The sequence below is a fragment of the Elephantulus edwardii genome, unplaced genomic scaffold (genome assembly GCF_000299155.1).
Source record: "Elephantulus edwardii isolate Elephantulus edwardi_28Jun2011 unplaced genomic scaffold, EleEdw1.0 scaffold00061, whole genome shotgun sequence".
NCBI lineage: Eukaryota > Metazoa > Chordata > Mammalia > Macroscelidea > Macroscelididae > Elephantulus > Elephantulus edwardii.
The window spans coordinates 15,931,325-15,958,435 of record NW_006399811.1 but is presented as its reverse complement, the minus strand read 5'-3'; the positions used below and the strand labels follow the sequence as shown (position 1 = coordinate 15,958,435).

General features: G+C 40.7%; 1 protein-coding gene across 2 annotated transcripts in view; it reads right to left on the bottom strand.

Annotated features, from left to right (window-relative positions):
• RGL1 (ral guanine nucleotide dissociation stimulator-like 1) overlaps positions 1–27,111 on the bottom strand; it is a 439,254-nt gene that overhangs the window by 33,664 nt on the left and 378,479 nt on the right. For both annotated transcript variants that reach the window (XM_006887757.1, XM_006887758.1), the window contains 7 exons: positions 25,306–25,490; positions 21,372–21,496; positions 19,825–20,040; positions 15,130–15,233; positions 10,856–10,940; positions 3,426–3,515; positions 350–436 (listed from right to left, as the gene is read on the bottom strand). In XM_006887757.1, the coding sequence (XP_006887819.1) occupies positions 350–436; positions 3,426–3,515; positions 10,856–10,940; positions 15,130–15,233; positions 19,825–20,040; positions 21,372–21,496; positions 25,306–25,490 (892 nt within the window). The remainder of the gene's footprint in view (positions 1–349; positions 437–3,425; positions 3,516–10,855; positions 10,941–15,129; positions 15,234–19,824; positions 20,041–21,371; positions 21,497–25,305; positions 25,491–27,111) is intronic.

The following is a 27,111-nucleotide window of genomic DNA, read 5'->3' as shown; positions in this document are numbered from 1 at the left end:
CTTTAAAATATACCCTCTATGGGATTTTTAATCCCTCATACTGTTACTCTGGTGGCTGAGTAGTAAGAAGTAGTGCTGCCAACCCAAAGCCATGCAGTTCAAATCCACAAGAGGCTCCCTAGGAAAAAGACAGGACGTCTCCTCCTGTGCAACCTGCAATCTCTGAAAACCTACTAGAGGATCAGAGATGAGTCAGTTCTAACTCGTTGGCACAAAACAACAACAATATAGTATCAAGCACAAAACTGTACATAGTAGGCACTCAATACATATTAATGAAACCAACTCATTCTGTGGGCTTTAAAGAAGGAGGATTCAGGCAGAGTTCCACCACCTGCACAGAACTCACCTCGATGTAGTCCTGAAGAGCAGTATCAAGCATGGTCAGGTCGGTCAGGAAGGTCCCCAGGTAGGGCACAGTTCCCTGCATCAGACCCTAAGGAACAATCAGAGCAAAGCTGCCCTTACTGTTATTGGAAGGGTTTCAGCAAACTCCATGCTGGAGCAGAGCTCTGGGCTGCCCTTAGCAGGTTGGCTCTTGGAGATGGAAGCCACAACCTTTGACTGAATGACCAAGTCAGTCTTGACAAAATAGAAAGAATAATTACAAGGCATTCAAGACCCAATTCAAGGGGAGCTCTGGTGGCCTAGTGGCAAGGAGCTGCAACTACAATCCCAGAGGCGCACGGTTCGAATCCACCAGGTGCTCTGCCGGGGAAGGAGGGGCAATCTCCTCCTGAACCAGTCAGATCTGATTTGACGGTACACGCACACAAAAATAATAAAATAAAATTTTAAAAAAAGACCCAATTCAAAGCCATTGATGCTAACTTGCTTGAATGAAAATGCAAAACTCTTGCACAGGTAAGAAAGGAACTCCATTACGCTTAACTTTCAAATTCAGAAAATAAAGCCTCAAAGGTGGGAGACTTTACACGTATGTTCAAGTGTGACCACATTTGAGTTTATATTTAGCTTAGGTCCAAGATCAGGAGGGAACATCTCTTCTCTTTCAGAGCATGTGGACCCTCCACAGTTCAGAACGGCCTGGAGAGCAGTGACTAATTCTAACCGTAGAAGAGTGAGTTGCTTCTCAATGGAAGAGAAGTATGTACCACAGAGTCTGAAGGGCCACTAGAAAAATGGTCTTTTAAGCTATAATGAAAGAACAGAGGAAGATAAGGAAAAATTGGTTAACTTCAAAGGGGAAAACCTGGCACCCTCCACCTTAACTGAATGAGGAAAGTTAACTTGATCAGTCACACCAATGACACGATAGCAAATGGTCAGGATGATATAATGCACACCTTGATGTGATCTGAAGAGAAGAATACTTCTTCACCTATGACATTCCACCCTAACACCCATAACCCGAACTTAATTACTAGGTAAACACATCAACAAACCCCAATTGGGGATCTTCTTGAGAATACTTAGGAAAGGCTTCAAAGGATGTCCAAGTTTGTTCTTAAAAGAAAAAAAACAAAGCACCAACCCCAAAACAAAACAAGGAAAGGCAGGAACTGCCACCAACTCTCTGACAGACCAGAAACACAGACAATGGGGAGACATTACAACTAAAGGCAGCGTAGACCATTCGCAGGATCCTGGAACAGACAATGGACGCTAATGGAAAACCAGTGAAATCCAAATACAGTCCAGCTTTTTAGCTATTTGTATTACACCAGTGTCGGTTTCTTGGCAGTAACAGACATGCCACAGTTATGTAAGACATCAACAACAGGGCATCGAGGGAGGGATTTACAGAAACTCTGTGGACTGTCTCAGCAACTCTCCTGTAATTCTAAATTAATCAAAAAATGTAAAGTTTATTAAGAGAAAAAAAGACCCTTTAGCTATAAAGGCAGGGACTTAGCAACTTTTAACTGGAGGTACACTTTTTATTCATTTCTAAATTTCCTTTGAACACTTTGCTACTCTTCTTCAGGCCACTAACTCACTAGCCAATATGATGGGGGAAATAAGAAGAAGGTTCTGTGACACTTTCACCTAAATCCCATCATGACAATTATGAGATGTTAACAGCCAAGCAGTGTCAGCCAGGCCAGAGCCAGAGCCAGAGCCAGGCTGTCTGGCATGTGTCTGGTTGTTCCCAGAGCCAGAAGTGCTCCGTGAGGTTCGCACCAGGAAGGCATTTGTCCTTCAGGAACTCACTGTCGGCTGCAGCTTGTCCTCCCATTATGTGGACAAGGTCTCATCCTGAACGAAAATAATCTTTTTCTTCTTCGTAATGGCTATTTTTAACTTGTCTTTGAACAACCAGAGAAGTCTGAAGCAACGTGACTGTTGTGCAGGCTTCGTGTCACAAAGGAGTCCTAGCATTTGAAAACAAGCTTTCTGATTTATAACCAGCTTGCCAAGGGAGAAAAAATCCTCCTCATATCAGCAAGCAGGGATGAGAATGTTTAGACTCCAGACTGATCGATTGATTCTAATTTCCTTTCTTTGGTTTCTCCTCTTCTGTTCCAGAAACTTGGAGAGCTTAAAATAAAGCAAAAGATGATAATAACTTTCATTTTTTCCAAGGCCGAAGAGGAGGTGTGTTTAGGATTCTCTGTGCTCCCTAAAGTACTGAAAAATGGAAAAGGCTTAGTTAGTCCCTGGGTTCTGCAAGTTGTCGTTTGACACAGAGTCAGAACTCCTGGCTGATCCTCCAATGAGTTTTCAGAGGTTACAAACAGCATGGGAGGAGACTACCCATCTTTCTCCTTTGGAGGAGCTGGTGGATTTCAAACATCTGACCTTGTGTGGCCATTGCAACTCCTTACCCACTAGGCCAGCAGAGAGCTAGAAGATGACTAGAGGGTTCGAAAGAACAAAGTCTGAAGACAAAGACCAAACCCTTGGGAACCAGGTTCTGGGACACCAAGTACCCCAAGGTTGAGTGCCCTAGGCCTTCATCTGCCATGTGGGTGAACTCAAGTCCAGGAGGCAGATATGGTAGCAGTTTCTAAATACATGGGTCGCAAATGAAGATAAAAAAAGGATAGCAGCTTACCTCCTACAGTGCTTCCCTTACCTCCAATTAAAAAAAAAAGTACAGAAAACAACTAATTTGAAACATTCAAGTTTATGTCCTAATAGGCTAGAAAACAATAAGAACACCTTTCCCCTGAGTACGATGGGGAGGTCTGGTGGCCTAGAGGTGAGAAGTTGCAATGAAATCTCAAAGACACATAGTTTGAATCCACCAGCTGCTCCATGCAGGAATAATCACTCTCCTCCTATGCCATTTACTGCGTCTAGTAGAGGGCCAGTTATGGACTGGTTCTGACTAGATGGCACCCAACAACAATAACAACAGAACAAAAGAAGTGAGGAAAGAGAGAACACTGCTGAAAGTACGAAGCTTCCCATGCTGGGCCGCTCTCGTACGGGATCTTGGGAAGGAAGGTTGTACGTACCATGTCTTTCTGGAGCTGAAGCCGCCTCTGGGTCCTCTTCTGGTTTTCCTTCACACTGCTATCTAGGTTTGCAAATTTTGAGGTCCCTTCCTAAAAAAACAGAAGTGCACAAAAGAGGAGCCTGACGGAGGTGGACACCAGAGACAAGCCAAGTCCAACTGTTTCAATGTTATGTCCAAAACCAAAAAAAGGACACCCTACACAAAAACAGGTCAGTATTATTAGCCTAAGCAGAAGAAGCCAGAACCACCTTCCCCCCCCCAAAATAAACACTGTACCGTTACAATTATAGAAAATTCTAGAAAATGCAAAACTAATCTAGTTTGACAGACAGCAGCTCAGAGGGCTGCCTAAGACAACTGAAGGGCAGAGATAAGGGAGAGATTTCAAAAGAACACTAGGGAATGTTTGGTCATGAATCATATGTTTAGTGTCTTGATTATAAGGATAGTTTCACAGGTTAAATGCTTTCAGAGTACTTTCAAAATATGTGTAATTTCTTGTACTCCAGTTAAGCTTCAATGAAACTTATTTTTTTTAAAGACCTCCAAAGGTTCTCTTAGCTGCATGCAATTATGCAAATATTTGAATGCGTGACAGTTTGTTGCAAGTGGGTTATTTATACTGAAGCCTGGTGGTCTGAGATTATCCTGGCTCTCCTCAGAATTTATAAAAGAGTCCTCAATGTCATTATAAAATCAACCATTAGTACAAGACAGGTGGCAATTTTCACACCTCCCAGATTCCACTCCATGTCATCACACGTCCTAGAAATGGGGATCTCTGTCTTGTACATTTTGGGATTTCTTGATCTTGGGCCTGAAATGGACGTGCCAGCATTCTGTGAAAGAAGAATGACTCTTTCCGTGGTATTTCTTGGCTGAGTGAAACTTCCATTCTGGAAGCTTTTGAGGAAGTTCAGTATCATGGAGAATACTAATTCATGAAAGTCAGAACCTTCAATCAGCTATTCCCTCTCTTTCACCCCCAAGCAACCCTCCCAAGTGGCCTCTGAGGTCTGGAACGTGACAAATCAATCCTTCCTCCCGGTGCCCGAGGACAGATGGCTGCCCTTCCGCTCCTCCCTTCTACTGTAACAACAAACTCTTCTTCACAATGACTAATCTCGAGTCTGCTGACTGAACATAAACTGTTGTTGCTTTTGTGGTTTCAGAGTCTTGTTAAGTTCTCATTTTCCAGGAACTGTATGAATGAGAGACAAGTTTCACAATCCAGTAGTGTTTAACCTCTGATGCCTGGTTTGTATTAGTTTTTCCATAGTCAGTTTTCCTTGGTTTTATTATACTATGTGAGCATGTGCCCTTCCACTACTATACATCTACAGGAAGCTTGTTTTATTTATGTATATTTTCATTGTCTTAGCCTTAGTGATGGCAGGGAAGCATCAACACAGCCTGTCATTCCACTGGGGGCAGAACCCACTGTGACTCAATATCTACTTAATTCTCCTTATTAAAAATGATAATATAGAGAGTTACCAATGAATGATCTACAACTTCTAAGTTTTCCCTGAGAATGAATGAAAGTGGTCAAAGGTGAGCCATTTTCCTGTGTCCTGTGGTTGTGAGTTGGTCCCAGATTTCTGAGAATCTGCTAGCGAGAAATCAGTGATGTCTGACTTGAACGTAATGTTTTTGTTCAATATCTTTTCAATTTGTAGGTTCTTCTGGCCTCTTTTAAGTCTCCTGATCACAGGCAGAGTTTTTAGTATATAGAGATTATAGCTGGTATGTCTAAAATTGCTAGGAAGAGTTTTCAGTAAGTCTAAAAACCCACAAGAATCACATGGGAAGGATCTCAAAGGACTGGGCTGGACAATCTCCTCACTGGGAAGTGAGATGAAGATCAGAGGTGGGAGCCCACAACCCCGTGATGAGTACATGACTTCATGAGAACGTGACCCCACCCCTTGCAGTAATCTAAGGGGAGAGGGCCAGTTCATCCTGAGGATCCACTTATTTGTCACCTCCAGTGGTTTCAGACTTTTCCTTCCTCAGCCCTGACTCCTTTTGCTGTACTGTGACTCACAACATCGATTCCTTAAAACTTTTCACAGGATTTTGTGACTACATCATTCTGGTTCTCTCCTGGCCTCCTTTACTGTGATCTCTTAGTGACCCCTCCCCCTTCTGCAGGAGTCATTTGGTTCTTGGTCTTCTTATGCCTTTGGAAGTATCCAATCCCATGGCATCGACCAGGAGCTCTGGTGGTGCCGTGATGAAAACATGCAGCTGCTGACTACAAGGATGGTTGTTCAACCTTGCCAGCAGCACTTCAGGAAAAAAGATGACACTATCTGCTTCTGCAAAGAGCACAGCCTTGAAAATCCTACAGACAGTTCTGCTCTGTCCTATAGGGCTGCTATAAGTTGGGATCGACAGTTAAGGTTGGCCCTTGACATCAGTCATTACCTAAGTTTGGATAAATTCTATATCTCTTTCTTTACTTCACCTCACTTCCACCTTTCCCTTCCCTCCTCCTGCTTCTCTCACTCTGTCCTCCCTCTAACCCAAATTTCTCACCTGAGTCTCACTTGTATTTCCATCTAATTTATGGTTGGTAAGCTGCCCTCATCTAGATTGTTCTTGGACCCCAGGGGTGAGTGGGAGAGAGCTTGAGAAGGGCTGTCCTTCAAGAGTGTTACCTGGGCACTGGATGCTTCTCAATAAAAGCTTGTCACATTACAGCTCTGGAGTTAATGGCTATTGTTAGTCGAACTGATCTTCTTGGTTTCAATAGTCTCCTGCATTAAATGACTGCCCTGGTGCATGAATATTTAGCTCCATGTTTGACTGTGTTGTATTTGGGAACTTCATTAAACATACATCTCCTTCATACCCAAACTTTTAGATTCCAACAGAGGTTGTCTATGTTAAACTAACCAGGGATAATTTTTACCAAGGGTTCAAAGAACAAAGAAGATTTAATGCTTTCTTGTTATTTTAAAATTTATGGACTCTATGATTTACCTGTTTTAAATGATCTGTTTCAGAAATCATAAACATGTAACAGGCTTCAGATAATCTTTGAGAATAAATATTTAAAAAAATAATTTTTTTATAAAGTATTCAACCATTCTAAAGAAACTCACAGATTCTCCTGAATTATTATGCTGCCTGGGCCATGGTATTACAGAGCGGCACATTCTAACAACCAAGATGTAAAAGAGAAGGATAGGTCACTTAAGATCAAGCTACCCATAAGTCCACATCAGAAACAAAGGCCACCTTTGTCAGAAAACAAAGGTTTTCTTTAGCAGTCATTTGGAGAACCTAAGCATCTTAATTTCTTTTTAAAAATTGCACAGAATTAAACTAGAATTGTATAGTTCATATGAGGAATGATCAACAAAGATGATTAGAAAAAGACTTACGTATACCCAAGGACTGCTCAAAATATTTCACCAACATTAATGACAAGGCACAGACCCCATTCATTCAGAGCCAAGGTTTTAATTTCTTTGAGATGTAAACTATGTATAGAAACTTAGAGTGTGAGGGTAAACTCTTCTGTTTAGGAAAGTTTTATGGGATTCTTAATGTCTAGATATAGCCTTCCTCTAAAGTTTCAGCCAAAAAACTTCCACTGGGCCACCAGCTGCACTGTATTCAATTTATCTGCTTTGGAAGGATGACTCAGGGCTACTGGGATTTGAATGTGTGGCTCCAGTTAGTCTAGCTTCTTATTACTGACAGTGAGACCACTAAGCCATCTTCTTCCAGCCTGATGGGTTTCCATTTAAAATCTGCAAATTCAGAGAGATGGGAAGCAGGGAGTAATATGATCTCCACAAGCCCTTTTAAGTGTGCAGTTCATCAGGTAGGCCAAATCCAAAGTCAGACCTCAGCAACACTGCCCTGCTCATATCCCCTCCAACGAGAAGGGCTGACAGTGGGCAAGATGCTAAAGCCTCAAAGACAATAGGGTCCATTAATCCATGTCATCAAACAATATTTTTTGTGCATGGTAACTAAAGACCAGATATGACATTAGGGATTAGGGATAGAAGAGTGCAAAAGATATAATCAGTCTTTCCCTCAAGAGTTTATAGGCAAATACAGAGGCAGACCAAGTACACAGGCAATTCCAATGGATCAGTAACAAGTACCAGGACAGAAGGATGATGGGCTTTTCCTGGAGCAAAGAAGAAGACATCTAATCTGCTCTGGGAGTGTAAGGGGAAAATACTTTCAAGAGAAAAGGTATCTATCAAAGATGCAAAATAAAGAAGGAACATTGGAAAATTAATGCTTGGCATTTGAAGAGTGTAGTTCATGTTATCTTCCCCCTTACCATTTCAGGCATGAATAAAAGTTCAGTACTAATTTTAATAAAATATTTTCATTTAAAAGAAAGAAAAGAAAAGAAGAGAGGCGAGCTCTGGTGGCCTAATGGCAGGAAACTGAGAACAAAATTAAACCTCTTCCAATTGGCCATACATCTGTGCTCCAAATTTCCTGACATAGACTGCTGAGCACATACAGGGCTGCATCTATCCACTGAAAGACGTCAGCTGGTAGTTATCGATTCCTTGGGTCTTCGTTTTTGCCAGTGCCTTTAGTACAGCTTCAACCTTCTTCATTACCACTGCCTCCTGCCCATATGGCACTTCCTAAAATTTTTCAGTGTCAGTCTTTGTTTTTAATATAGTGACTCTCTGTATTCACCCCATCTTTCTTTGATGCCTCCTGGATCATTCAATATATTGCCCATAGCATCTTTCAACATAGTGACTTGAGGTTAGAATTTGTTTTTCAGATCTATTAACTTGAGAAATGCAGAGCGAGTTACTTTCTTTTTACTTGCCAATTCCAGTTCTCTACTTACTCCATTATAATAATTTGCTTGTCTTCTCAATCTGCCCTTTGAAATCTTCTGTTTAACTCTTTTATTGGCATGTTTTCTTTGTTTTGGCTTCTCAGTGCTTTTACTTTGTCATGATTTCTCTTTGTTTTGAACTCTCAATGGTCTAGTGCAATTTTCAGAGTCTCTTCTGATATCCATTTCAGTTTTTCTTTCTCCTCCATATTTGTAATGACCTCTTGGTCTCATCATGGACGATATCCTTGATGTCATCCCAACGCATCTGGTCTTCTATCATTGGTGTTCAAGGCTTCAAACCTATTCTTAAGATTATTTTGAAATTCAGGTGGAATAGATTTAAGAAATCTTATTTTGGTCCTCATAGACCTCTTTTGTTTTTATTCAGCCTCAATTTGAACTTGCACATGAGTAATTGATAATATGACCCTGTGGCCTAGTTCTGACTGCTAATATTAAGCTTCTCCAATGATTCCTTCTACAGATGCAGTCAATCTGATTCCTATGCAGTCCATCAGGTGAGATCCATGTGTAAAGTTGCCATAAATGTTTTTTTTTAAGGTATTTGAAATTAATAAATCATTGAACATACAAAATTTGATAAATCTATTTCTAGCCGCATTTCAGTCACCAAGTCCCTACTTTCCAACTACCATTCTTTTTTCATTCCAGGCACCAATTATCATTAATGTATCTTGATTGCATGTTTGGTAAATTTTAGACTGGAAGATTTTATAAAAATTTTTAATTTCTTCCTCTTTGGCTTTAGCTATAGGAACATACATTTGAATAATAGTCGTATTTAACAGGTCTTCCTTGAATGCATATAAATAATATCCTACCACTCACAATATTGTACCTCAAGATAGAAATTGATATTTATTTTTTTTACTATAACATCATTATTCCCAGCATAGTATTACATGTGATTATTTGATTCAAAGTGGCCAAAGCTAGTCTGTCTCATCTCACTAATGCCTAGAATGTAGACGTTCATACATTCCATTTCCTTTTTCACAATTTCTAGTTTTCCAACATTCATGCTTCGTACATTCCATGTTCCAATTATTAAAGGACGTTTGCCACTATTTTTCCTCATTTTGACTGACTTCCAGTCTGGGTCCTACCTCTAATACTATAAAATCTGTGTTCCTCTACTATCCACAGGGTTTTCAGAGATCAGCTATTTAATAAGGGGATGGCAAATCCTGCTTCCGACTCTGTCTTAATTTGGGAGCTCTACTAAAACTATCCACCATGGAGGGTCCTTTTGGCATTTGACACACTGGTAGCATAGTTTTCAGCAGCAAAGCAACCCACAAGTTGCCTCCATACAGCAAACTGATGGACAAGTGCTGTACTCACTGAAAAAAAAATGTGTTTACAACAACTAACAACCACGTCCAATAGCAAATCAACAACAAATACAACAACTAACAACAACAACCTCTAATAGCAAATCAAGCATACTAATATCATGTTACCAGATCCAGTTAAAGCCTACATAGATGTGGCAGGCTGTGCTCCTGGGAGGGTGTTAAAGTGCTCTGGTTGAGACTTACCGCTGGCATACTGGGGTAATGTCCTACATGGGGATATTAAGGACACATGTTAGGCTTAGTCATCCACCAGTCAAAGTTGCTCTCAAAAGGAGAAAGATGGGCAATCTTCTCCCATTCAATTTACGGTCATGAAAACCAACTGGAGGGTCAGCTATGAATCTGCTCTTACTCAAAGGCACATAACAACAACAAAAACTTGAGGTGAGATTAGGTTATGTTGATGAAGATTAGATTATTTCTGATATGTAAATGAGGCAAGATTAGGGTAGGATGTCTAGGGGGAGTTTTCTGGGGGTGTGGACTTGAGATCAGGTTGGGGTATAGTGGAAAAAGGAACATTTATGGCCAGAGCCAGTATAAACTAGAACTTAATAATAAGTCACAATAAGTGACGCTGGAATCCTAGAACTCCTGTACCTTTCTCTAGCACGTAGGTGAGAAATCAGTACTTATGATGCTAAAGAAACACTGCTGACTTGGAGACTATGCAATTCAATCCAATAATTAATTCAATCCAAAAAAGGATGTGGACTTGTATGCCGGAGCTCTGTCATTCTAAAAGCCATTTTGCTGAGAACTATTTGCTAAGGAGAGCTTCTCACTCACCAGGAAGTGCCAGCAGTATTTGCAATTTGTTAAAGAATACAAGTGTGAACACAAGTTTCACAATCTGGTTACATAATGGTGGTACCAAGGAGGGTGGAAGAGAGCTGAAATGAACTTTGGATTTTCTGAGTCTCAAGCTTCTTAGACTTTGTACAAATAAACAAAAATTCTGCCACCTAGTCACCTTAGGCTCTCTCCAGAGACTAAAATAATTTAGGGAACATTTAAGCTACTCTTCCTTTCAAAACTTCCGGAGTTAGCAGTGCTCCTGAGTACTCTGGAAGTGTCTGATTGCTAACTGAAAGGCTTGTGGTTCAAACCCACAAACTGATCTGCTTCTGTAAAGACTGTATCCTGATGGTATTACTAGGAATTCAAATAAACTTGATAGCACCCCAATACCCTCACCAATATCCTTACCTTCATCAGTAGTTCTCGGCTGGTCAAATGGTTATTATGGTCTGAGAATATATCTGAGAGTTCTTCAAACATCAACATTCGGTCCCTACAATCAGAAATAGAGAAAATATTTAAAAGGAAGAATTAGTTGGCTCAACATCTTCATTTCTCTTGTCTTCTGTACCCGTAGAAACAGGGTGATTCGACTGATTTCAGAAAGAGTGGACCATAAGTATACAGATGACATCAATGGTCTTTTTCATGCCAGTTGGCAGTTTCTTTTTAAAGTAGATGTAGTCAACACTGTGTAAAAAGGATATCTTCTAACTACTCATAGAAATCAGGATAAAATTAAATTGGGACATTAAACTGTACAGTTGAGACTTGCTCGTTTCAGTATTTTAATTTTTTTAAAATCCATTTTAGTAACACACACATGATCTGACTGAATTCTGAGAGGACATCTTGGCCATAGTCCTCATTTTAGAGACAAAAGAAGCAAACCAGGGATTTCCCCCAGCTTTCCATTAGTAAAAGCTGAGCATCTCAGAAATAGAGCCCAAACTTCCTGAAGGGCAACTTTACAGCACAGGGTTCTCACTCGCAGAGTCTGAATGAACGATGCTCTGCAGTTGGAGGGGATGACATTCATATTCCAACTCTGCTACTTAGTTTCCAAATAATCTTGGACCACTTGCTTCATTTTCCTAAGCTTCAGTTTGCTTACTGGTATAAAAAATGCTAGTAGCTACTGTATGTACTGATCAAGAATAATAGCCTTTGAATTATGATCTCGGTCAAAAATACTGAAAATACCATGGACTTCCAAGAGAGCAAACAATTCGGTCTTGGAAGAAATGCAGCCAGAGTATGGCATAGAAGCAAGGATGGTGAATCGTGGTCTCATGTATTTTAGATATGTTATCTCTGTGTGTGTGTGTGTGTGTGTGTGTGTGTGTGTGTGTATCATGCTTGGAAAATTAGAAATAGAGAGAAAGGGCCTCAAGGAGATGGACAGACACTATGACAGCAACAAAGGTCTTATGCACAGTTGAGACTGTGAGGAAAGCAAAGGATTGGACAAGGTTTCAATCTATTGTACACGAGAGATTGCTATGAGTTGAAACCAACATGATGGTATTTAATGATAACATTAACCATCTCATAGGATTGTGATGAAAAGAACTAGGGTCACATAAGAAAACGACCTACTCTGCCCCTATTCCTTTCAAGTATACCACACCCCTCTTGGTTCACTGAGCGAATAATTCTGAAGGCAGAGAATTAATCCTTATATATGCAACATTTTCATTATCACAAAAAAGACAGTACTAAGAATGTATTTTGTTTTTATAATAAGTGTAATATTACTCTTATAATAAAAGTACATTAGTTTTAAGTGCTATTTGCAATTTGGAAGAAATAATAAGAAACTTAATTACATGTGGTCCTACATAAATAGAAACAAACAGCTGTCCTCTCTCACCTGTAAAACCTAGAAACTTAAAAAGATTGGAAGGAAAATAATAACAAAATGAGATATCTTAAACATCTCCTAGATTTAGCAATGGGGCGTTCATAAAACTAATAGGAAAAGTGTCTTCTCTAAGGAACTGTGACACTTCTATAGAATTTCTACTGAAACATCAACCAAGAAACAAAGTTGATAACCTTGGTGTACAGAATGTGACCTTGATTTAAAAAAAAAATAAAATAATTAAAGAAGCCAGATGGAAGCACAAATCTTCTCATTTGATAATCAAGGAGATTAAAATAAAAGTCCATTAAAGTTTTACTTGTGCTTTAGCCTCAAATGTACTCTAGTATACATCTCTGTGGTTCTAAATGACTTCCCATTGTGTCCTACTTATTTACCATGCAGGAAAGACAAGAGTACCTTTTATTGCAATCAGGTAATTTTAACATGGGACTGTAGTGTTAGCCTAAAGTTGGCTTTTTTAGCAGTTGTCTTAGCCCTCTCTTGCCTCCAGATACCTTAACTGCAGACACATGATCTTACAAGTCATCAACAGCTGTGGGACTAGGATAAGAGAGAATACTTTCCATATTAAGCATCAAGAATTGAGGGAGACTGGAGCAAGACCCTTGTGGCAAGACCCTGCTGACTGTGGTGGAGACTGCGGTATTGCTGTGGAGAAACTGTGGCAAAGTGTAACCATAGGAGCCCTGAGATAAAGGCCACTTTTAAAGGTTTTTGCTGTTCTTATCTTTGATGACGGAAGGGATAGTTAGTTGCTTGCCGAATTGAAACTGGAGCCTGGAATAATTTAGGAATTGTACACTGGGACTGTTGGACTAAAACCTAGACTTGCATTGGGTGATATTCTTTGTATCCTCCACTCTCCAGCTTACTTTCTTAATAACCTCCACTCTCGGTACCACAACTCTGAGTAAAGTCCATGAGTCAACAAGAAATATTGAGCCTCTTGCTGCCGGTGTGGCTCTAGAGGTACCGTGTAGCTGGGCTATGGAATATATATCTGCTTTCTGCTCTGGGGCAAAGAGGGGCTGTGTGCTATTCTCACTCCCTCTGGAGATGCTCATGGCCCTGTGCCCCTATGTCCCATTTTCTTCTCTTTAGGCAGTCATCATCCTTTTTTTCTTGCTACCACAGTTGATGAGAGGTGATAATGAAGAGTAGAAGTGATATGGAGGAAGAGAGAATAAGAACTCTATGCTGCTCTTTTGTCCCACTGTATTACACCAGAACCTAACATCTAATTATTATGTAGTAAAACTCATGGAAGCTGGAAATTGTGTAAGGTGAAAGTCTATGTGGGAAACAAAATTCAAATGTTTTCCAGTAAAGCAAGTGACAGAAAAGTGTTAAGGCTACAGCTTGCCAGAGGCAGGAAGCATGTAGACCCAGAAAAACCAAGCAGACCCATTGAGTCGTGGCTCTCACAGGCTTCATTGCATATACCACAATCTTTCACAAGATCTCTGCGTGGGGATGCATGTGGTCGCCTTTACTATTCCAGCTAATAAAAATGAGACAGAACCTGTGAAAAGAATGGTAATCAAGAAAGTTGCACTGGACTTTGGAACACATTAAGTGCCAGTTTTCCCACTGATAACAGTGCTATAAACAGAACATGAGCTTTGGAATTCAAGAGGCTGTGGTGCATCTGGAGTCTGAAGCTCTGTGATACATTGAGATCATCCATTTAACAACTTTAGACTCCTTGTCCATCTAATAAATAATGTTGTGGATAGTTAAAAGTAGGTGCATTGACTATGATTAATAGTGACCCTAGGAAAAAGAGATGGGAAACTTGCATTATTGTGCCATTGTAATGTAGCTTCCTTTAAATCGACTTTTCCCTGTTTTACCAATTTCAACAGAACAATGTCAGTCCCTCGGGGCTTAATCAGCTCTGGAAAACTGATGAAGCATCTTTCATTCTGAGGACTAATCCACCAATCTCATCTAGCAGCCCTGCAGAGAGAGTCAGTCAGTCTCCTTTCTGACAGACACACTACAGACAACACAGAATAGAAACAAGTGACACATCCATCCCAGATATAACCTGATTTCCTGCCTCATTCAAAGCAAGACAGCTGTTGAATGTAATTGGTCTAGTTGATACCCACACCACCATCTCCAGGATCTGAGATCTGCTGATGGGATCAGAACTCCCACTTACTCCAGCTTCCCTACTTTGCTAACAGTCTTCTGATTTATAAATCAAATTATGGAAATCCTGCAAAAGAGCTTTTATGTTCTTGGCCAATAGGGCTACAGTTGTAGTTACACAGGAAAATATTAAACTATTAATTGTTCTCAAGGTTGCACCATGAAATGTAAAGAAAGATAGCATCAAATGTGGCCAGTTAAATCAAGGTTCAGACCTGTTATTCACTGGGTCACTATGTTTTGGAGCCAACTTGACATCAACAGCAATAGCACATTTTGAGAAAGAGTTTGATGTCTGCAGCAGTGTTGCCTCAACTCTCATTAATATTACTCAAAGTATAAACTATATTTTACTAGTGAAAAAGTAGTTGCACTGTCAATCCAAAGGAAAGCAGTTCGAATTCACCAGCTGCTCAAAGGAAGAAAGATGGACAATCTCCTCCTTAAGATTTATAGCCTCTGAAAACTTGCTGGAGGGTCAGCTATGAGTTGGTCCCAACGTCACAACAATGAAAGAGAGACCCGGATTATACTGTTTCTCTAATGAAACAATCCAAGCTTTGAAGGTGAGGACTCACAACATCTGTGCAGTGACTAAGAGGCCCAGCCCAAGTCAAGTAGCTGCTCAGGAACTTACTTTGGGACAGCGGCCCAAGTCTTTTTCAGTCGGTAGATGGAATTAGACTGCAGAGCTGAAACAATGGCCCTCAAGGAGGAGAAATTCTTCAGGATTCTACATTCCTGTAGAGGGAGTGATTAAAACATAAAAGTATTTAAATATCAATATTACAGTGAGTTGGTGGTTTCCTGTTTTAGAGGTATCACAGCTGCTATGAATTTTTACCACTAACCAGGCAGCTGAATAAATACCGAACATCAGAGAAAAGAAAAGAGAAAAAATTAAAAAAAGAAAGAAAGGCTCCTTACTCCCACCCCAGTCACCACCAAAACATTTTATAGATTTTGGCAGTCTCTGCTTGTTTTTCTATTTTTTTTTTTTAATTTTTTTTTTGTGCTGTTGTTAAAGTTTTATGGTTTCCAGCTTGCCGAGTGAAAATACTAATGGAGGTGTGTTTCCAGAGTTATGCTAGAGAAAGCAAACATCCTTCTGTGGAAAACACACAGATGCCCTAAAAATACACATGAAAAATCACCGCATCCCGGACTGAGACCCACAGAGCGAATGGGACTGCAGCCACTCTGAGGTCAGATGGTATCGAACATCGCATGACCAATTCCTGGACCAGAGAGGTGTATATAACTTGGCAATAAAAATTCACCACAAGTTGAACCTTGGCTTTTGTACTCTTGGCCAAGAGGGAGTATTTTTATACACATTCATTTTGTTTCAAATTGGCTTGTCCCAAAACCATAAACATTCAGAAACACCTTGGTTGGGACTTCAATGCTTCCAAAATAACTTGAGTTTTTTGAAAAACAAAATTCATTTTGGCAGGGTTTTAAAACAAACTAGAAAAAGAACGGGAAGCATTCCGAGAGGATGTCATACTCTGAGTAAAGAGAAAGATGCTCTCTCTCTCTGCTCTTGGAACCTGGGCTGCAATATGAAGTCTACAGTATACGCTGTCTGTGACCTTGGTCATGAAAGTTCTACTGAATGAATGACAAAGACAGCAAAACAGTGCCTCACTACTTGCTGGCAATGAAAAGTGAAGGGCAGTACAGGGAGAGGAAACTACGCCTTGTGTCAAAGAGGATGATTCATAGACAGGCACACATGAGTGCAACATGCCCAGTGTTCATAAGCAACTACACTGGTAACAAGTAGCTGGCTTCCAGCAGAACATCTGGGACAAGAGGTCCAGAGAGGCTGCACATAAACACGCATTGCTTAGGGACTATTTCATGAAGAAATGCAAACACTGAGCATGGAGGAAGAACGACATTCACTAATTTAGCAGGCTAAGTGGAACTCTACCAACAAACTAACTCCAAAATATTTTCTTAAAATTCACTCCTGCGTTTTTTTGTTTTGTTTTGTTTTTTAAAAAAAGGCATGTGTCCTCTCTCATTGACCTTATTTAAAAAGATGAAGAATGAAATCACCGTCATTCTGGACAAGAAGCCCATGAATACATGGTTCAGCAAAGGTTCAGAACCTAAAAGCTATGTTTCAAAAAATCAGGAAACTTGTAATAAATAAAGGAGCTCAGGCACAAATATTCCATGCAAATTGTAATAAACATATGGAACACATTATCCAGAAAAAAAGGCTAAGGGATTAAAGGTAGCTGGCCCAACTTCTAGAAAAGGAAGTATCTTTCAGGGTATGTGATGCAAACACAGAAAAATAATATTAAGGCAAGTTCAAGAAAACATATCCATATTAAGGCAGAAATCTTTACTGTATGTAAAATTGTTATCATTTTTCAAATAGGCCCTCAAGAGAGACTGAATGATTAATGCAGAAAAAGTAAAATAAGTCTTGGCAGAAAACCACCTATGAGTTTCATTATTTTATGAAGTTACTTTATACAAGTTCAAAGAACACCACATACTCAACATTTTTTTAAAATAACATCACCACCAAAAAACACAACATTATCACCAAGAGTAAGGATCTGTGTATGCAATGGGATTTGGAATACAATTGAAATTATTCAAGCTATACTTCCTCTCCTTACATAAATACATAACTTTTATTTCATTTGGAACACAAGTCTTGTTTGAGGCACAATTTCATACTCATATAGATACTACTACAGTCTTTTTTGTAGACTCTACAGTCAGTTGAATGAAGTATTTTCTTTTGAGACATGTAAAGGTCTTTAAACCAAAGCCAAAGTTGATGCCATCAAATTAGTTCTGACTCATGGTGATCCTCCATTGGTTTCAGAGCATGTAAATATTTATAGGAGGAGAACATCCATTTCCCTCCTGCAAAGTGGCTGGTGGATTCAAATGACTAACTGTCCAGTTAGCAGTCTAATACACATTATGCACCAAGACTCCTTGTTAAGAATTTACTTATCATTTACTGCTGTCGAGCCAGAACTCACTCACAGCTAACCCTCCAGGACTTTTTTCAGAGGCTGTAAATCATACAGGAGGAGACTGTCTTTCTCCAGTGGAGTGTTAAGGACTACAGTTGCTATTATTTTATTTCATTCTAAAATGACAGTGGAATTTCATGCTGTATTACACTCTAAGGAAACCTATTGAGTAGCTCCTATTTGTTGATATAGTGGGAGAAGGATGGGCAATCGCCTCCCACGAGATTACTGACTCTGAAAACCTGCTGGAGGGTCAGATACGGGTCAGTTCCAACTCAGTGGTACACAACAGCAACATGTGTTGATACATAAGTTCAATTCCGAATAAGAAAAAAAGGTAAACTGCACAAGACACTTTTTTTTCTGCTCAATTTTTTTTCTTTTCATTTATACACTAAAATGCATATGGCTAACAGACCACATGAAGACCCAATACAAGGCTTATACTCTGGCATGAATATGTCTTTGTTTTTAATCAAAGATAAGAAAAAATAATATAAAAGATATAGGTAATAAAATATAAAGGTAATAAAATATAATGTAAATGATATGGCCTATAGATTGGGGCTTAGTGAGAGGAAACTCTAAGATGTGCCTTGGCATATACAGTCCAGGTTGTGTTGTTAATAGATGCCACAGAATCAGTTTCAACTAACAAGATTGACACTGTGGGAATTTTTATGGAACGGCTCACCAGGTTTTTCTCTAATGGAACCACTGGAGCCACTGGGTGGGTTCAAACCTCCAACCTTTTGGTTAGCAGCCAAGTGCTTCACTGCTATACCACCAGGGTTCCTTTCATAACCCTTTCAGATAGGAGACAAATGGCTTATCTTTCTCCTGCAAGAGGCTGGTGGGTTCAGAAGGCCAATATTTCTGTTAGCAGCCCAGAACTTAACCCACTATGCCATCAGAGCACCTTATAACACAAACTAACACATATTTGGTGAGCTCTGGTGGTATAGTCTGTGGGGATTTATATTGCTAACCCAAAAGCCTTGTCGCCTCTCTAGCAGTTCAAGTCCATCAGCAGCTTCATGGGAGAAAGACAGGCATCTCCTCCTGTGTGAGTTACAGCCTTGAAAATCCAAAAGAGGGTCAGCTAGGAGTCACTTCTGACTTGACAGCAATGAGAGCCAAGAGAAAAAAAAACACATAATAATTATTTCTCAAAATCATTCTGAATTGCATAGCTTTTACTGATGTAATTCCCTCTCTCCCTCCCCCCACCCCGGAGGAATAGCATACCTTCCTCAAATGCCAAAAATGATGCTATTCAAAGATAAATTTGAACGTTATCTCATCCAGGATATTTTCTTGGATCACCCCATTTAGAAGTGGCATCACCCTCCTACGCCTTCACAGAAACTCTCTTACGACCATTCTCCTCCACAGTCCAGGCTAAGATAAAGCCAGGATGTAATGACTCCTTTGTTTTGGCTACAAACTCCTATAGGACCCAAATGAATTATCTACTGTCTCCTGCACACATAATATTGAAGCTTATACACTTTGGGAACTCACAAAATAATTGCTGATTGACTGAATACTATTCAATCATGAACGAAAATGCTGTTTAATGGAGTTTATGTGTTTCATGGGCATCAGATCCCAGAGCCTAGATGCAAAAACTCAATAGAATGTAATTCAAGTCTAGAATATCCTCCTTCCCTGAAATTTTAAGTCAAATTTCTCTGATAGAGCCTTGATTAATGAAAGATCTATGTAAGCTTCTCAGTTCATTAGAAAAGAGATTCAAGAGTCTGAGGCAGCACCGCTCTTCTGTTCTCAGGTTTTTGGGAAATGTATAGGAAATTATTCTGAGTTAAAGAGCACTGTTTGACACTCAGAGCCTCAGTTTATATTTCCTGAGCACCGGGGAGAGAACAATACTCACTCTGTGAGTGAATACAAAGGGGGAAAAAAACCTCAAACCCAGCAAAATATCTCACACTGGAGAAGCAATAGGGGTTCGTAAGAATAAAAAAGTGAGCAGGAAGCAATTTTTGTAAAAAGGGGAAAAGAAATAAGCTCCTAAGTTAACAAAGGCAACTTTTCTTATTCTGAAATACCAACAAAGCCAATGAACTCTCAAAACCAGATCACCTCTTTTATAAAGGGGATGACTATGTGAGACACACTGTGAAGGAAGAATAGTGTAAAATGCAATGTGTACGAACTTTGTAAGCAAACCAATATAGAAAAATATTAAAAAAAAATACAGATCATCTTCCAACAAGATGGTTAAACCACTCAGAGAATTAAGAGTTTTTTCCAAAGCTACTAAATGTGAAGAGCATTTTTCAAAAGACAATTACATGAGCAATGTTAATCCACTTCTCGATGATTTTGGCTCGCTGCTGTGTCTTGAGTTCTTTGCCCCCCAGGATGGTGCTGACAACACATTTGGTGAGGGTATTAAACTGAGAGATGGTCGCCCGGATTGTTGGAGCCAAATGTTTGTTTTCTTTCTTATCCCTTCGAGACCAGATGCAGCCCAGGCAGTGGTGAGGCACTACTTTCTTGAATAGTTGCTGGAACAAAAAAAGGAATTGGCTTAAAGGACGGCACAGACATAGCACATGGCAAAGCACATCACCCAGCTCATTTGTAAAATGGTAGTGAACAAATAAGGCTTTTTCTAGTTGATCTGCCTGATAGCTTTCATTTAACAGAGAAGTAAATAGCTACTATATTAACTAATCAGGGAAGCTCACATTTTCATTCTGAACACAATGACTAAGAGAAATGTAAATGATCTTAAACAGTTTGACTTCACTGTCCTGCAAGAAGAGACAGATAAAATCTATGCTACTAATCGATGACTCTGAAATCAAAGTCACATCCACAATGCACCCTAGCATTTCTGGTCATAATTCACCTCTGAGGTACACAGGTGCTCTGTGGCTACCTGAAAAGTGATTAACATGCCATGGTACAATTTCACTGAGAATGAAAATGAGATGCATGTAAGTGGAAAAACACTATTCAACATCACACAGCAAGAGGAAGAAAAACGAGTTAACATCTGCTCTCCTGATCTTTTCTTAGAACCAAAGAAAGCTCACACAGTCCCCTGTGCCTTCAACTGTGGAGAAACAATGACAGTGAAAATGTGCTCTCAGATTCTGATTGGTACCACAGCTCAATATAAGTGGTGCAGGGGTTTGTATAAAAGAGAGACCATCAAGATTTTCCCTATATAGACTGATTTACTTCTAATAGCTGATTTGCTTAGTCATTCAGTCAGACTTTCTACCCTGCTTTCTCAAAAATGGTTAAGTGCAAAAGAGCTGAAACACCACTTTGATAGTTAGTTCCTAATAGTCATCTTTTCTTTAACTGATATTTATCAACAAATGTTGACTTAAGAAATGTGAATGATCAAATATGCACTGCTAAGAAAAATATTCAAACTTCAAAAATGTAGGAAGCACATGTGGAAATGAGCTGCCAGATACAGCCACACGTGGGTTGGGTAAATTTATTTTGTCCTACACTTTGACCCCTTTACGATCTTCCAAACAAACAGTGGAGATCTTGAAATATTCAGGAGTCTAAGAGGATAGAAATACCCATGGAACAGAGTGGATTTTGTTTCACTAGGATTAGAATTATTTCTGTCTTTATCTTGGGCATCATGTCAAAAGCACCTTCATCCAGAACTGCGAGAAGAGCTCAGGCCTGAATTATTCAGATGATTGATTCAAGTCACATCTTACATTTGCATTTACAAGCCAAGCCTTTTTCAAGGATTCCAAAATACTTAAATCACCGGCCCTGACTGCCCTCCCCGGGCCAGCAGCACAGCCACTCCCCCACAGTGTAAATGGAAACACAGACGAGGTGCACGGAGAACACATACTGCATCCATATAGGTCAGCTGCTCTGCCACAAGATCTTCTGAGAAGAACGTGAATTCTGCTGACCCTCCACCCTCCAGTTCCTCTTCCTCTTCCAGGCTGAAGGACATGCTGTTGGGAAGCCCATCTGTTCAATGTGAAAAAGACAAAACAAAATTAGGATCTTGACGATCCTGCTTACTGAGTCAGATTTCATTCCTTTTATTTAAGAAGAGGAGGGTGAATCTTTTAGGAAGCCCACGGGGAAACAATGAAAAGCACAACTGACCGGAGTGAAATGGAGGTCTTGTCAGCCTCTGCTTATTCTTTGACTTTTTTTTTAATTTATGTATTAGAGGTAGTGGCCCGAGGCTGTCACTTTGACAAATCACTTGTTCTTTGCCTTAAATAGAGCCACATCAGGAAAAACTCAGAGAAGCAAAGCAGGGATTGCATTTCATGGTTGTTCAGAATCCCTCTGATAACCAACCGATTCCTCAATGCCAGGACATAATTCTTAGTTTTGAGGTGACTTACAAGCAGGGAGTCTGAAAGGAAGGGACATGAGGAGCAGGCGAGGCTAGGGGGATAGGATGGGACATTTTGGTGTCAGAAATACTAATAAAGTCTTAGAGTTCTCAAAAATGTTCGCAGGAGCTCCCACCATTCACCCTAAGTTTCTGCGTGATGTAGTGGTTAAGTATTTGAAAGTTAACTAAAAATGTTAGTTGTTCAAAAGTCCCAGTTGCTCTGTGGTAGAAAGAAGAGGTAGTCTTCCATATAGATTTATAGCTTTGGAAGCCCCATGGGGCCATTCCACTCTGTCGCATGTGGTCTCTGTGATTGAAATCAACTCCATGACAATGCAATAGGTTTGAGGCTTTGTTCTAAATTTAAATGAACCTAATTACAACTAAAATTATCAATTGGCAAATTATTTTGGGCTCAACTTAAGTGAAAAGATATTTCCTCCAGGAGTTCACATAAAAAGCTGAAGAAATATGGAATAAGATCTTGAGCTGAAGTCATATGAAAAGACCTTAGAATTGAGAGAAATTTGACCTGACCTCCTAGCCTCCCTACTCAAGAACCTCTGTTTGGGGTATTAATCAATTTCATTCCCTTTCTCACGTAGAAGTCTCTGTCCTGTCAAACCTATCCTCAGGGAGAAAATGTCTAGTAGTTTTAATTCCTGCTTAAGAAAAATATAAATCAATACAGGACTATGCCTCAGGAAAGTTTTATTTTTTTTTAATTTAGGTTGTTTATTTTTCATTTCAATGAACATCTACAGAGATTTTGGAATTCCATTCATTCATTGTTGCACCCTTCTCCCCGCACAATATTTTTAAACCTTTTCTTTCTTTCTTTGTAGAATCAAAGACTTTCCAGAATCTTGGAACAAAATAATGTGGCCTTTTCTAGTGTCCCAAGAGGACTGGGAGCTGAAAGTAAACCAGTACACCATTCTTCCTGTAATGGCACCACATGTTGTTGTTATTGTTAGGTGCTGTTGAGTCGAGTACTACTCATAGCGACCCTATGAACTAAAGATCTGAACCTAGTCTTGTCCTGCACCATACTCATGCTTCCTGACACACAAGAGCCCAATGCAGCAGTCACCATGTCAATCCACCTGGTTGAGGGTCTTCCTCTCCTTCACTGACCTTCTACTCTTCCTTTCCACATAGAGAGTGTCTAGCCTGATTATCTAAAGTCCATGCCTCTTGAGTTAAAGATACAGATTTGAATAGTGTTGACTTGTGAATGCACAAGGTGAGGGAGGTCACATCTGCCTCCAGGTCTGGAACATAGCCCTACACCAGGTGAAGGAAGACTACGGTCCACGACAGGGAGGACCTTAAGTAATCTGATTTCACCACTTACTTCTATATCTATCTAGTCCTCTCTTATTGCAGGGTAGTTGTTCTTGTTGATGATTGCCTTTGAGTTGTGTATGACTCATAGAGACCCTCTGAACAAAAGGCCTGAAGCCCCTCTACAACCATCGACATTTATCAAAGTTCATAGAGTTTCCGGAGGCATGTTATTTAGGAAGTGGAAATCAAAAATTTATCTCCTAAACAAAGATTCAGAATGAGCCTTGTGCTCTTTTTTCGCTAGCTACTGGATAAATAGATTTCAATCATCCTGCCACAATGAGCAGGTTAGTTCACTTTAGCCAAAAAAGAGGTACATGCTAAGGCTTGACTTCATTCACTCATCACACACACACACACACACACACACACACACACACACCCCTGCTAAGTAAGAATGTTGCTGTCCTTGAAGACTGCAATGTCCTTTCCCCTCAGGGGTCTAAGTAAGCCTTTCTGCTTCGATTCTCTCGCTGAAACAGAGGTGAAAACCTGGAGCAAAACTTTACTCATGCAGGGAGGAGCAAAGTAGACTCAGTATACGGGTACCAAGCCTCTGACCCTCGTGAACTAAAGTTGGTCCAGAGATCTTTGAGTGAAATTTTCCAAATGTGGAAAAAATCATCCTTGAAAATTGCCTAAAGGCCTTCCCAAAGGCTGGCAGCCCCCTCGCCCCTGCCGCAGCCTGCCAAGTGAACACTGCCTTCCACTGCCTTGGTTGGAAACAATGAATGACTGGTCCCACTGGTTCCCCAATTAGGCGCAGAGCCAGGGGCAGCCCCAGTGCGGGGAGCTGGGCTCTGACATAGACACTGGAACACAAAGACGGGCAGGGAGGCCCTGAAGGGAGAGCTGAGGACGGCAGCTGGAGGAGTGCCCCTGGTATTCATACATTCCCAGCAGATGAAGTCATCTGAGATACTGCGGGCTTGACAGCCAGCTCCACAGGATGCAAGTGCATTTCCCCCTCTTTGGAATGTCCTCCGTTCAGGAAAAAAGAATTCAACAGGTACTGTTTGGAATGGAAGGTTATTTTCCTTGGCATTGCTGCAGCTTTCCTTATCATTGTTAGGGAACTATTTCCTTGCCTCCTTCCTTCACTGAGGAAACTGGGTGTCACTTCAGGGAAATGCCTGTCAGAAGAGCCAAGTGGGTCAGCCACCATGGCAACCATGTGCACGCCAGGGAGGTAGACAACATCACGCTGGGAGCTTGTCCTAATCTCTTTTTGTCTTTCTTCAAACCCTGATAGTTCCAAACACCCTGTGACCTGCAGTGGTGGCTCTTCCTTTGTCCTTGAAAACAGGCAGCTGATTCCTCAAATAGGAAAAAACAGCCGCAGAAACTTCCTTTCATGGGGCCAGTAGAGACTCTAGTTGACCTTAATGCGCCCTGGCAGGGGAGAGACTACAGTGATGCTTTCTATGTGGAGGGTAAAATATCTCTTCGGTTCTCATGTGAGGGCAGGAGAGGTGGACGGGATCCCTTGCCTGATGAATAGCAGCCCTCATTGCCATCAAGTCAGAGGGACTTGGCATTTGGGCCAGCAACCCGAATCCCTACAGCAACCACTAGACAGTTAATAAAGAAACAAATTCAGCTAATAGGGCCACAGGCTGACAAGCTCTTGTTATTGTTATTGTTATTGTTATGTGACATCAAGTCGGAACGAGTTCAGAGCTGACTCTCCAGTGGGTTTTCAGAGTCGCTAAATCACACAGGAAGAGACTGCCCATCTTTCTCCCCTGAAGCAGCTGGTGAATTTCAACCTGATGCCTCTGGCTTGGCAGCGCAACTCCTTACCAACACATCTTTATGGAGAACCTTTCTCTAGGGTAAACAGAAATGTTGGGAGTCTACTTAACGTCTTTGAGCTGAAGTTTCTTTATCTGTAAAACAAAAGTATCCAAGCTGTCCTGAAAATCTGCTTCTTCACTTTCCATGATTAGCGTTGAGAATCTGACACCCACCCCTATCCTCCAGCCACTTGGCCTCTGAGAGACACCAAGGTCTCTTACTCAACAAGGACAGAAAGATCGCATTCTAGCTTATTCCCTGGGAACAATCAAGTACTCACTGTCAGTTTCCACGTCTTGCTTCTGAAACTGCACTAGGAGATTCTGTGCTCTTCTCTCTGGGTCAGAGCCTGGCATCATCCGTTTGAGATAATCCAACAATTTCTGCAAGCACGGGAAGTGAGGGGGCTCTCGGAAGTCTTCTGCACACTGATCAAGCCAGGCCCTCAGGATTGAGGCGATTGCACTGAGAGAAATAAGAGAGTCATTACACCCAACTGGCCATGGGGACTCAAACTAAGTCCTGGACATCACCTATTCTAAGCGGGCCTCAGGAAAACATAGGCAGGTGGTTAAGAGAGAATTCATCCAACACTTCCTGGCAATGGCAGAAAAGTTAAGGCACTCAAAATTAAACTGGCTATGCTTTATTAAGTTGCGGTTGGAAGAGGGGACTGGAGGGGAAAAGGTGTTGATAATTTAAAAAAGAAAAATTGGCCTAAACTTTGGGGAAAATCCATACAGGACAGAAAAGTACACACAGTAAAAGTAGATTTAGAAGTCTTAAAGCAACTTCAAAGCAATCAGTGTACAACTGGATTGTGAGGTTTCCAATTCTGGATTTGCTCAAATCAAGAGACCACAAAATCCACCGTACTAAAATTTTAGGAAATGACTGACTGCCAGTAGGCTATAAATTCACCTGAGGAAAGGAAATGCCTGAGTTTGGGAAAGATAACTGTATACATTTAATTCTATGGCGCTCACCAGGGTTTGCGCACAAGCATCAGAAATTTATTCTTTTGTTTCTCAAATTACTAGAGGTCATGTTTCATGTTCAAGAAGTAGTATGAGTAAAGGAGTTAGGTCTTTGATGGACAGTTACGTGGAGAAAAGTTGATAAGCACTTCCATCTAGAAGGCAATTTTCCCTGATGGCTTTGAGGGTCAAAGCAGGGTCCCTCTGGGGGGACAAGGCAAGATCCCAGAGAAAGAAAGAAGCAGGGTCATGGCGGGTACACAGCTCCCTCCAGACATGAAACTAGTAACATAAGTATGCTGTCTTCAGGTTATGATTAACCTCACCCTCAATGGGCAGATACAAAGAGCTGAATAAAAAGAATAAAAAGACTTAAATGCTCTGAGTGCTATTATTCTACTCTTCATATGCAAAGGGGCCTTTGCACACACTTCTGGGCCAGGCACATGCTGAGCTGTGCCCCATGAAGAAGAAAACAGTGGCTAGAGGTAACGGGAGCTGTACACTAATCAATGCAAGTTTCATCAACAAAGATATAGCGCTTCATCTCGGCTAAATATCTGTCAAAACAAAACAAACTCATTGCTATCAAGTCAGAACTAGCTGACTCTCCAGTTGGTTTTCAAAGGCTGTAAATCATATGAGAGGACACTGCTCATCTTTCTCCAAAAGATACGACTTGATGGCCAAAATTTAGGGGTACAAATTATTTTAGTAAATCCTTAAATAGTTGTTATGGGCCATGGAGTCGCCTGCAACTCATAGTGGCCCTGTGCACAAAGGCTCTGAACACAGCCCTATCCTGAGTCAGTCTCACTATTGCTGACACATAGACCCCCATTACCCCGGTTACTGTGTCAAATCCATCTCATCCGGGTCTTCTTCTCCTGCACTCTCTCTCCACTCTTGCAAGCATGATGTCCTTCTCCAAGGAATGGTCCCTCCTGGCAACATTCCCAAAGTATGTAAGATGGAGCTTCAAATTCCTAGCCTCTGGCAAGCAACTTGGCTTCATTTTCTCCAGACTAGACCTGTTTATTCTCTTGGCAGTCCATGGTATGTTCAATACTCTTCTCCAGCATCACAAATCAAAGGCATACATTTTTCTT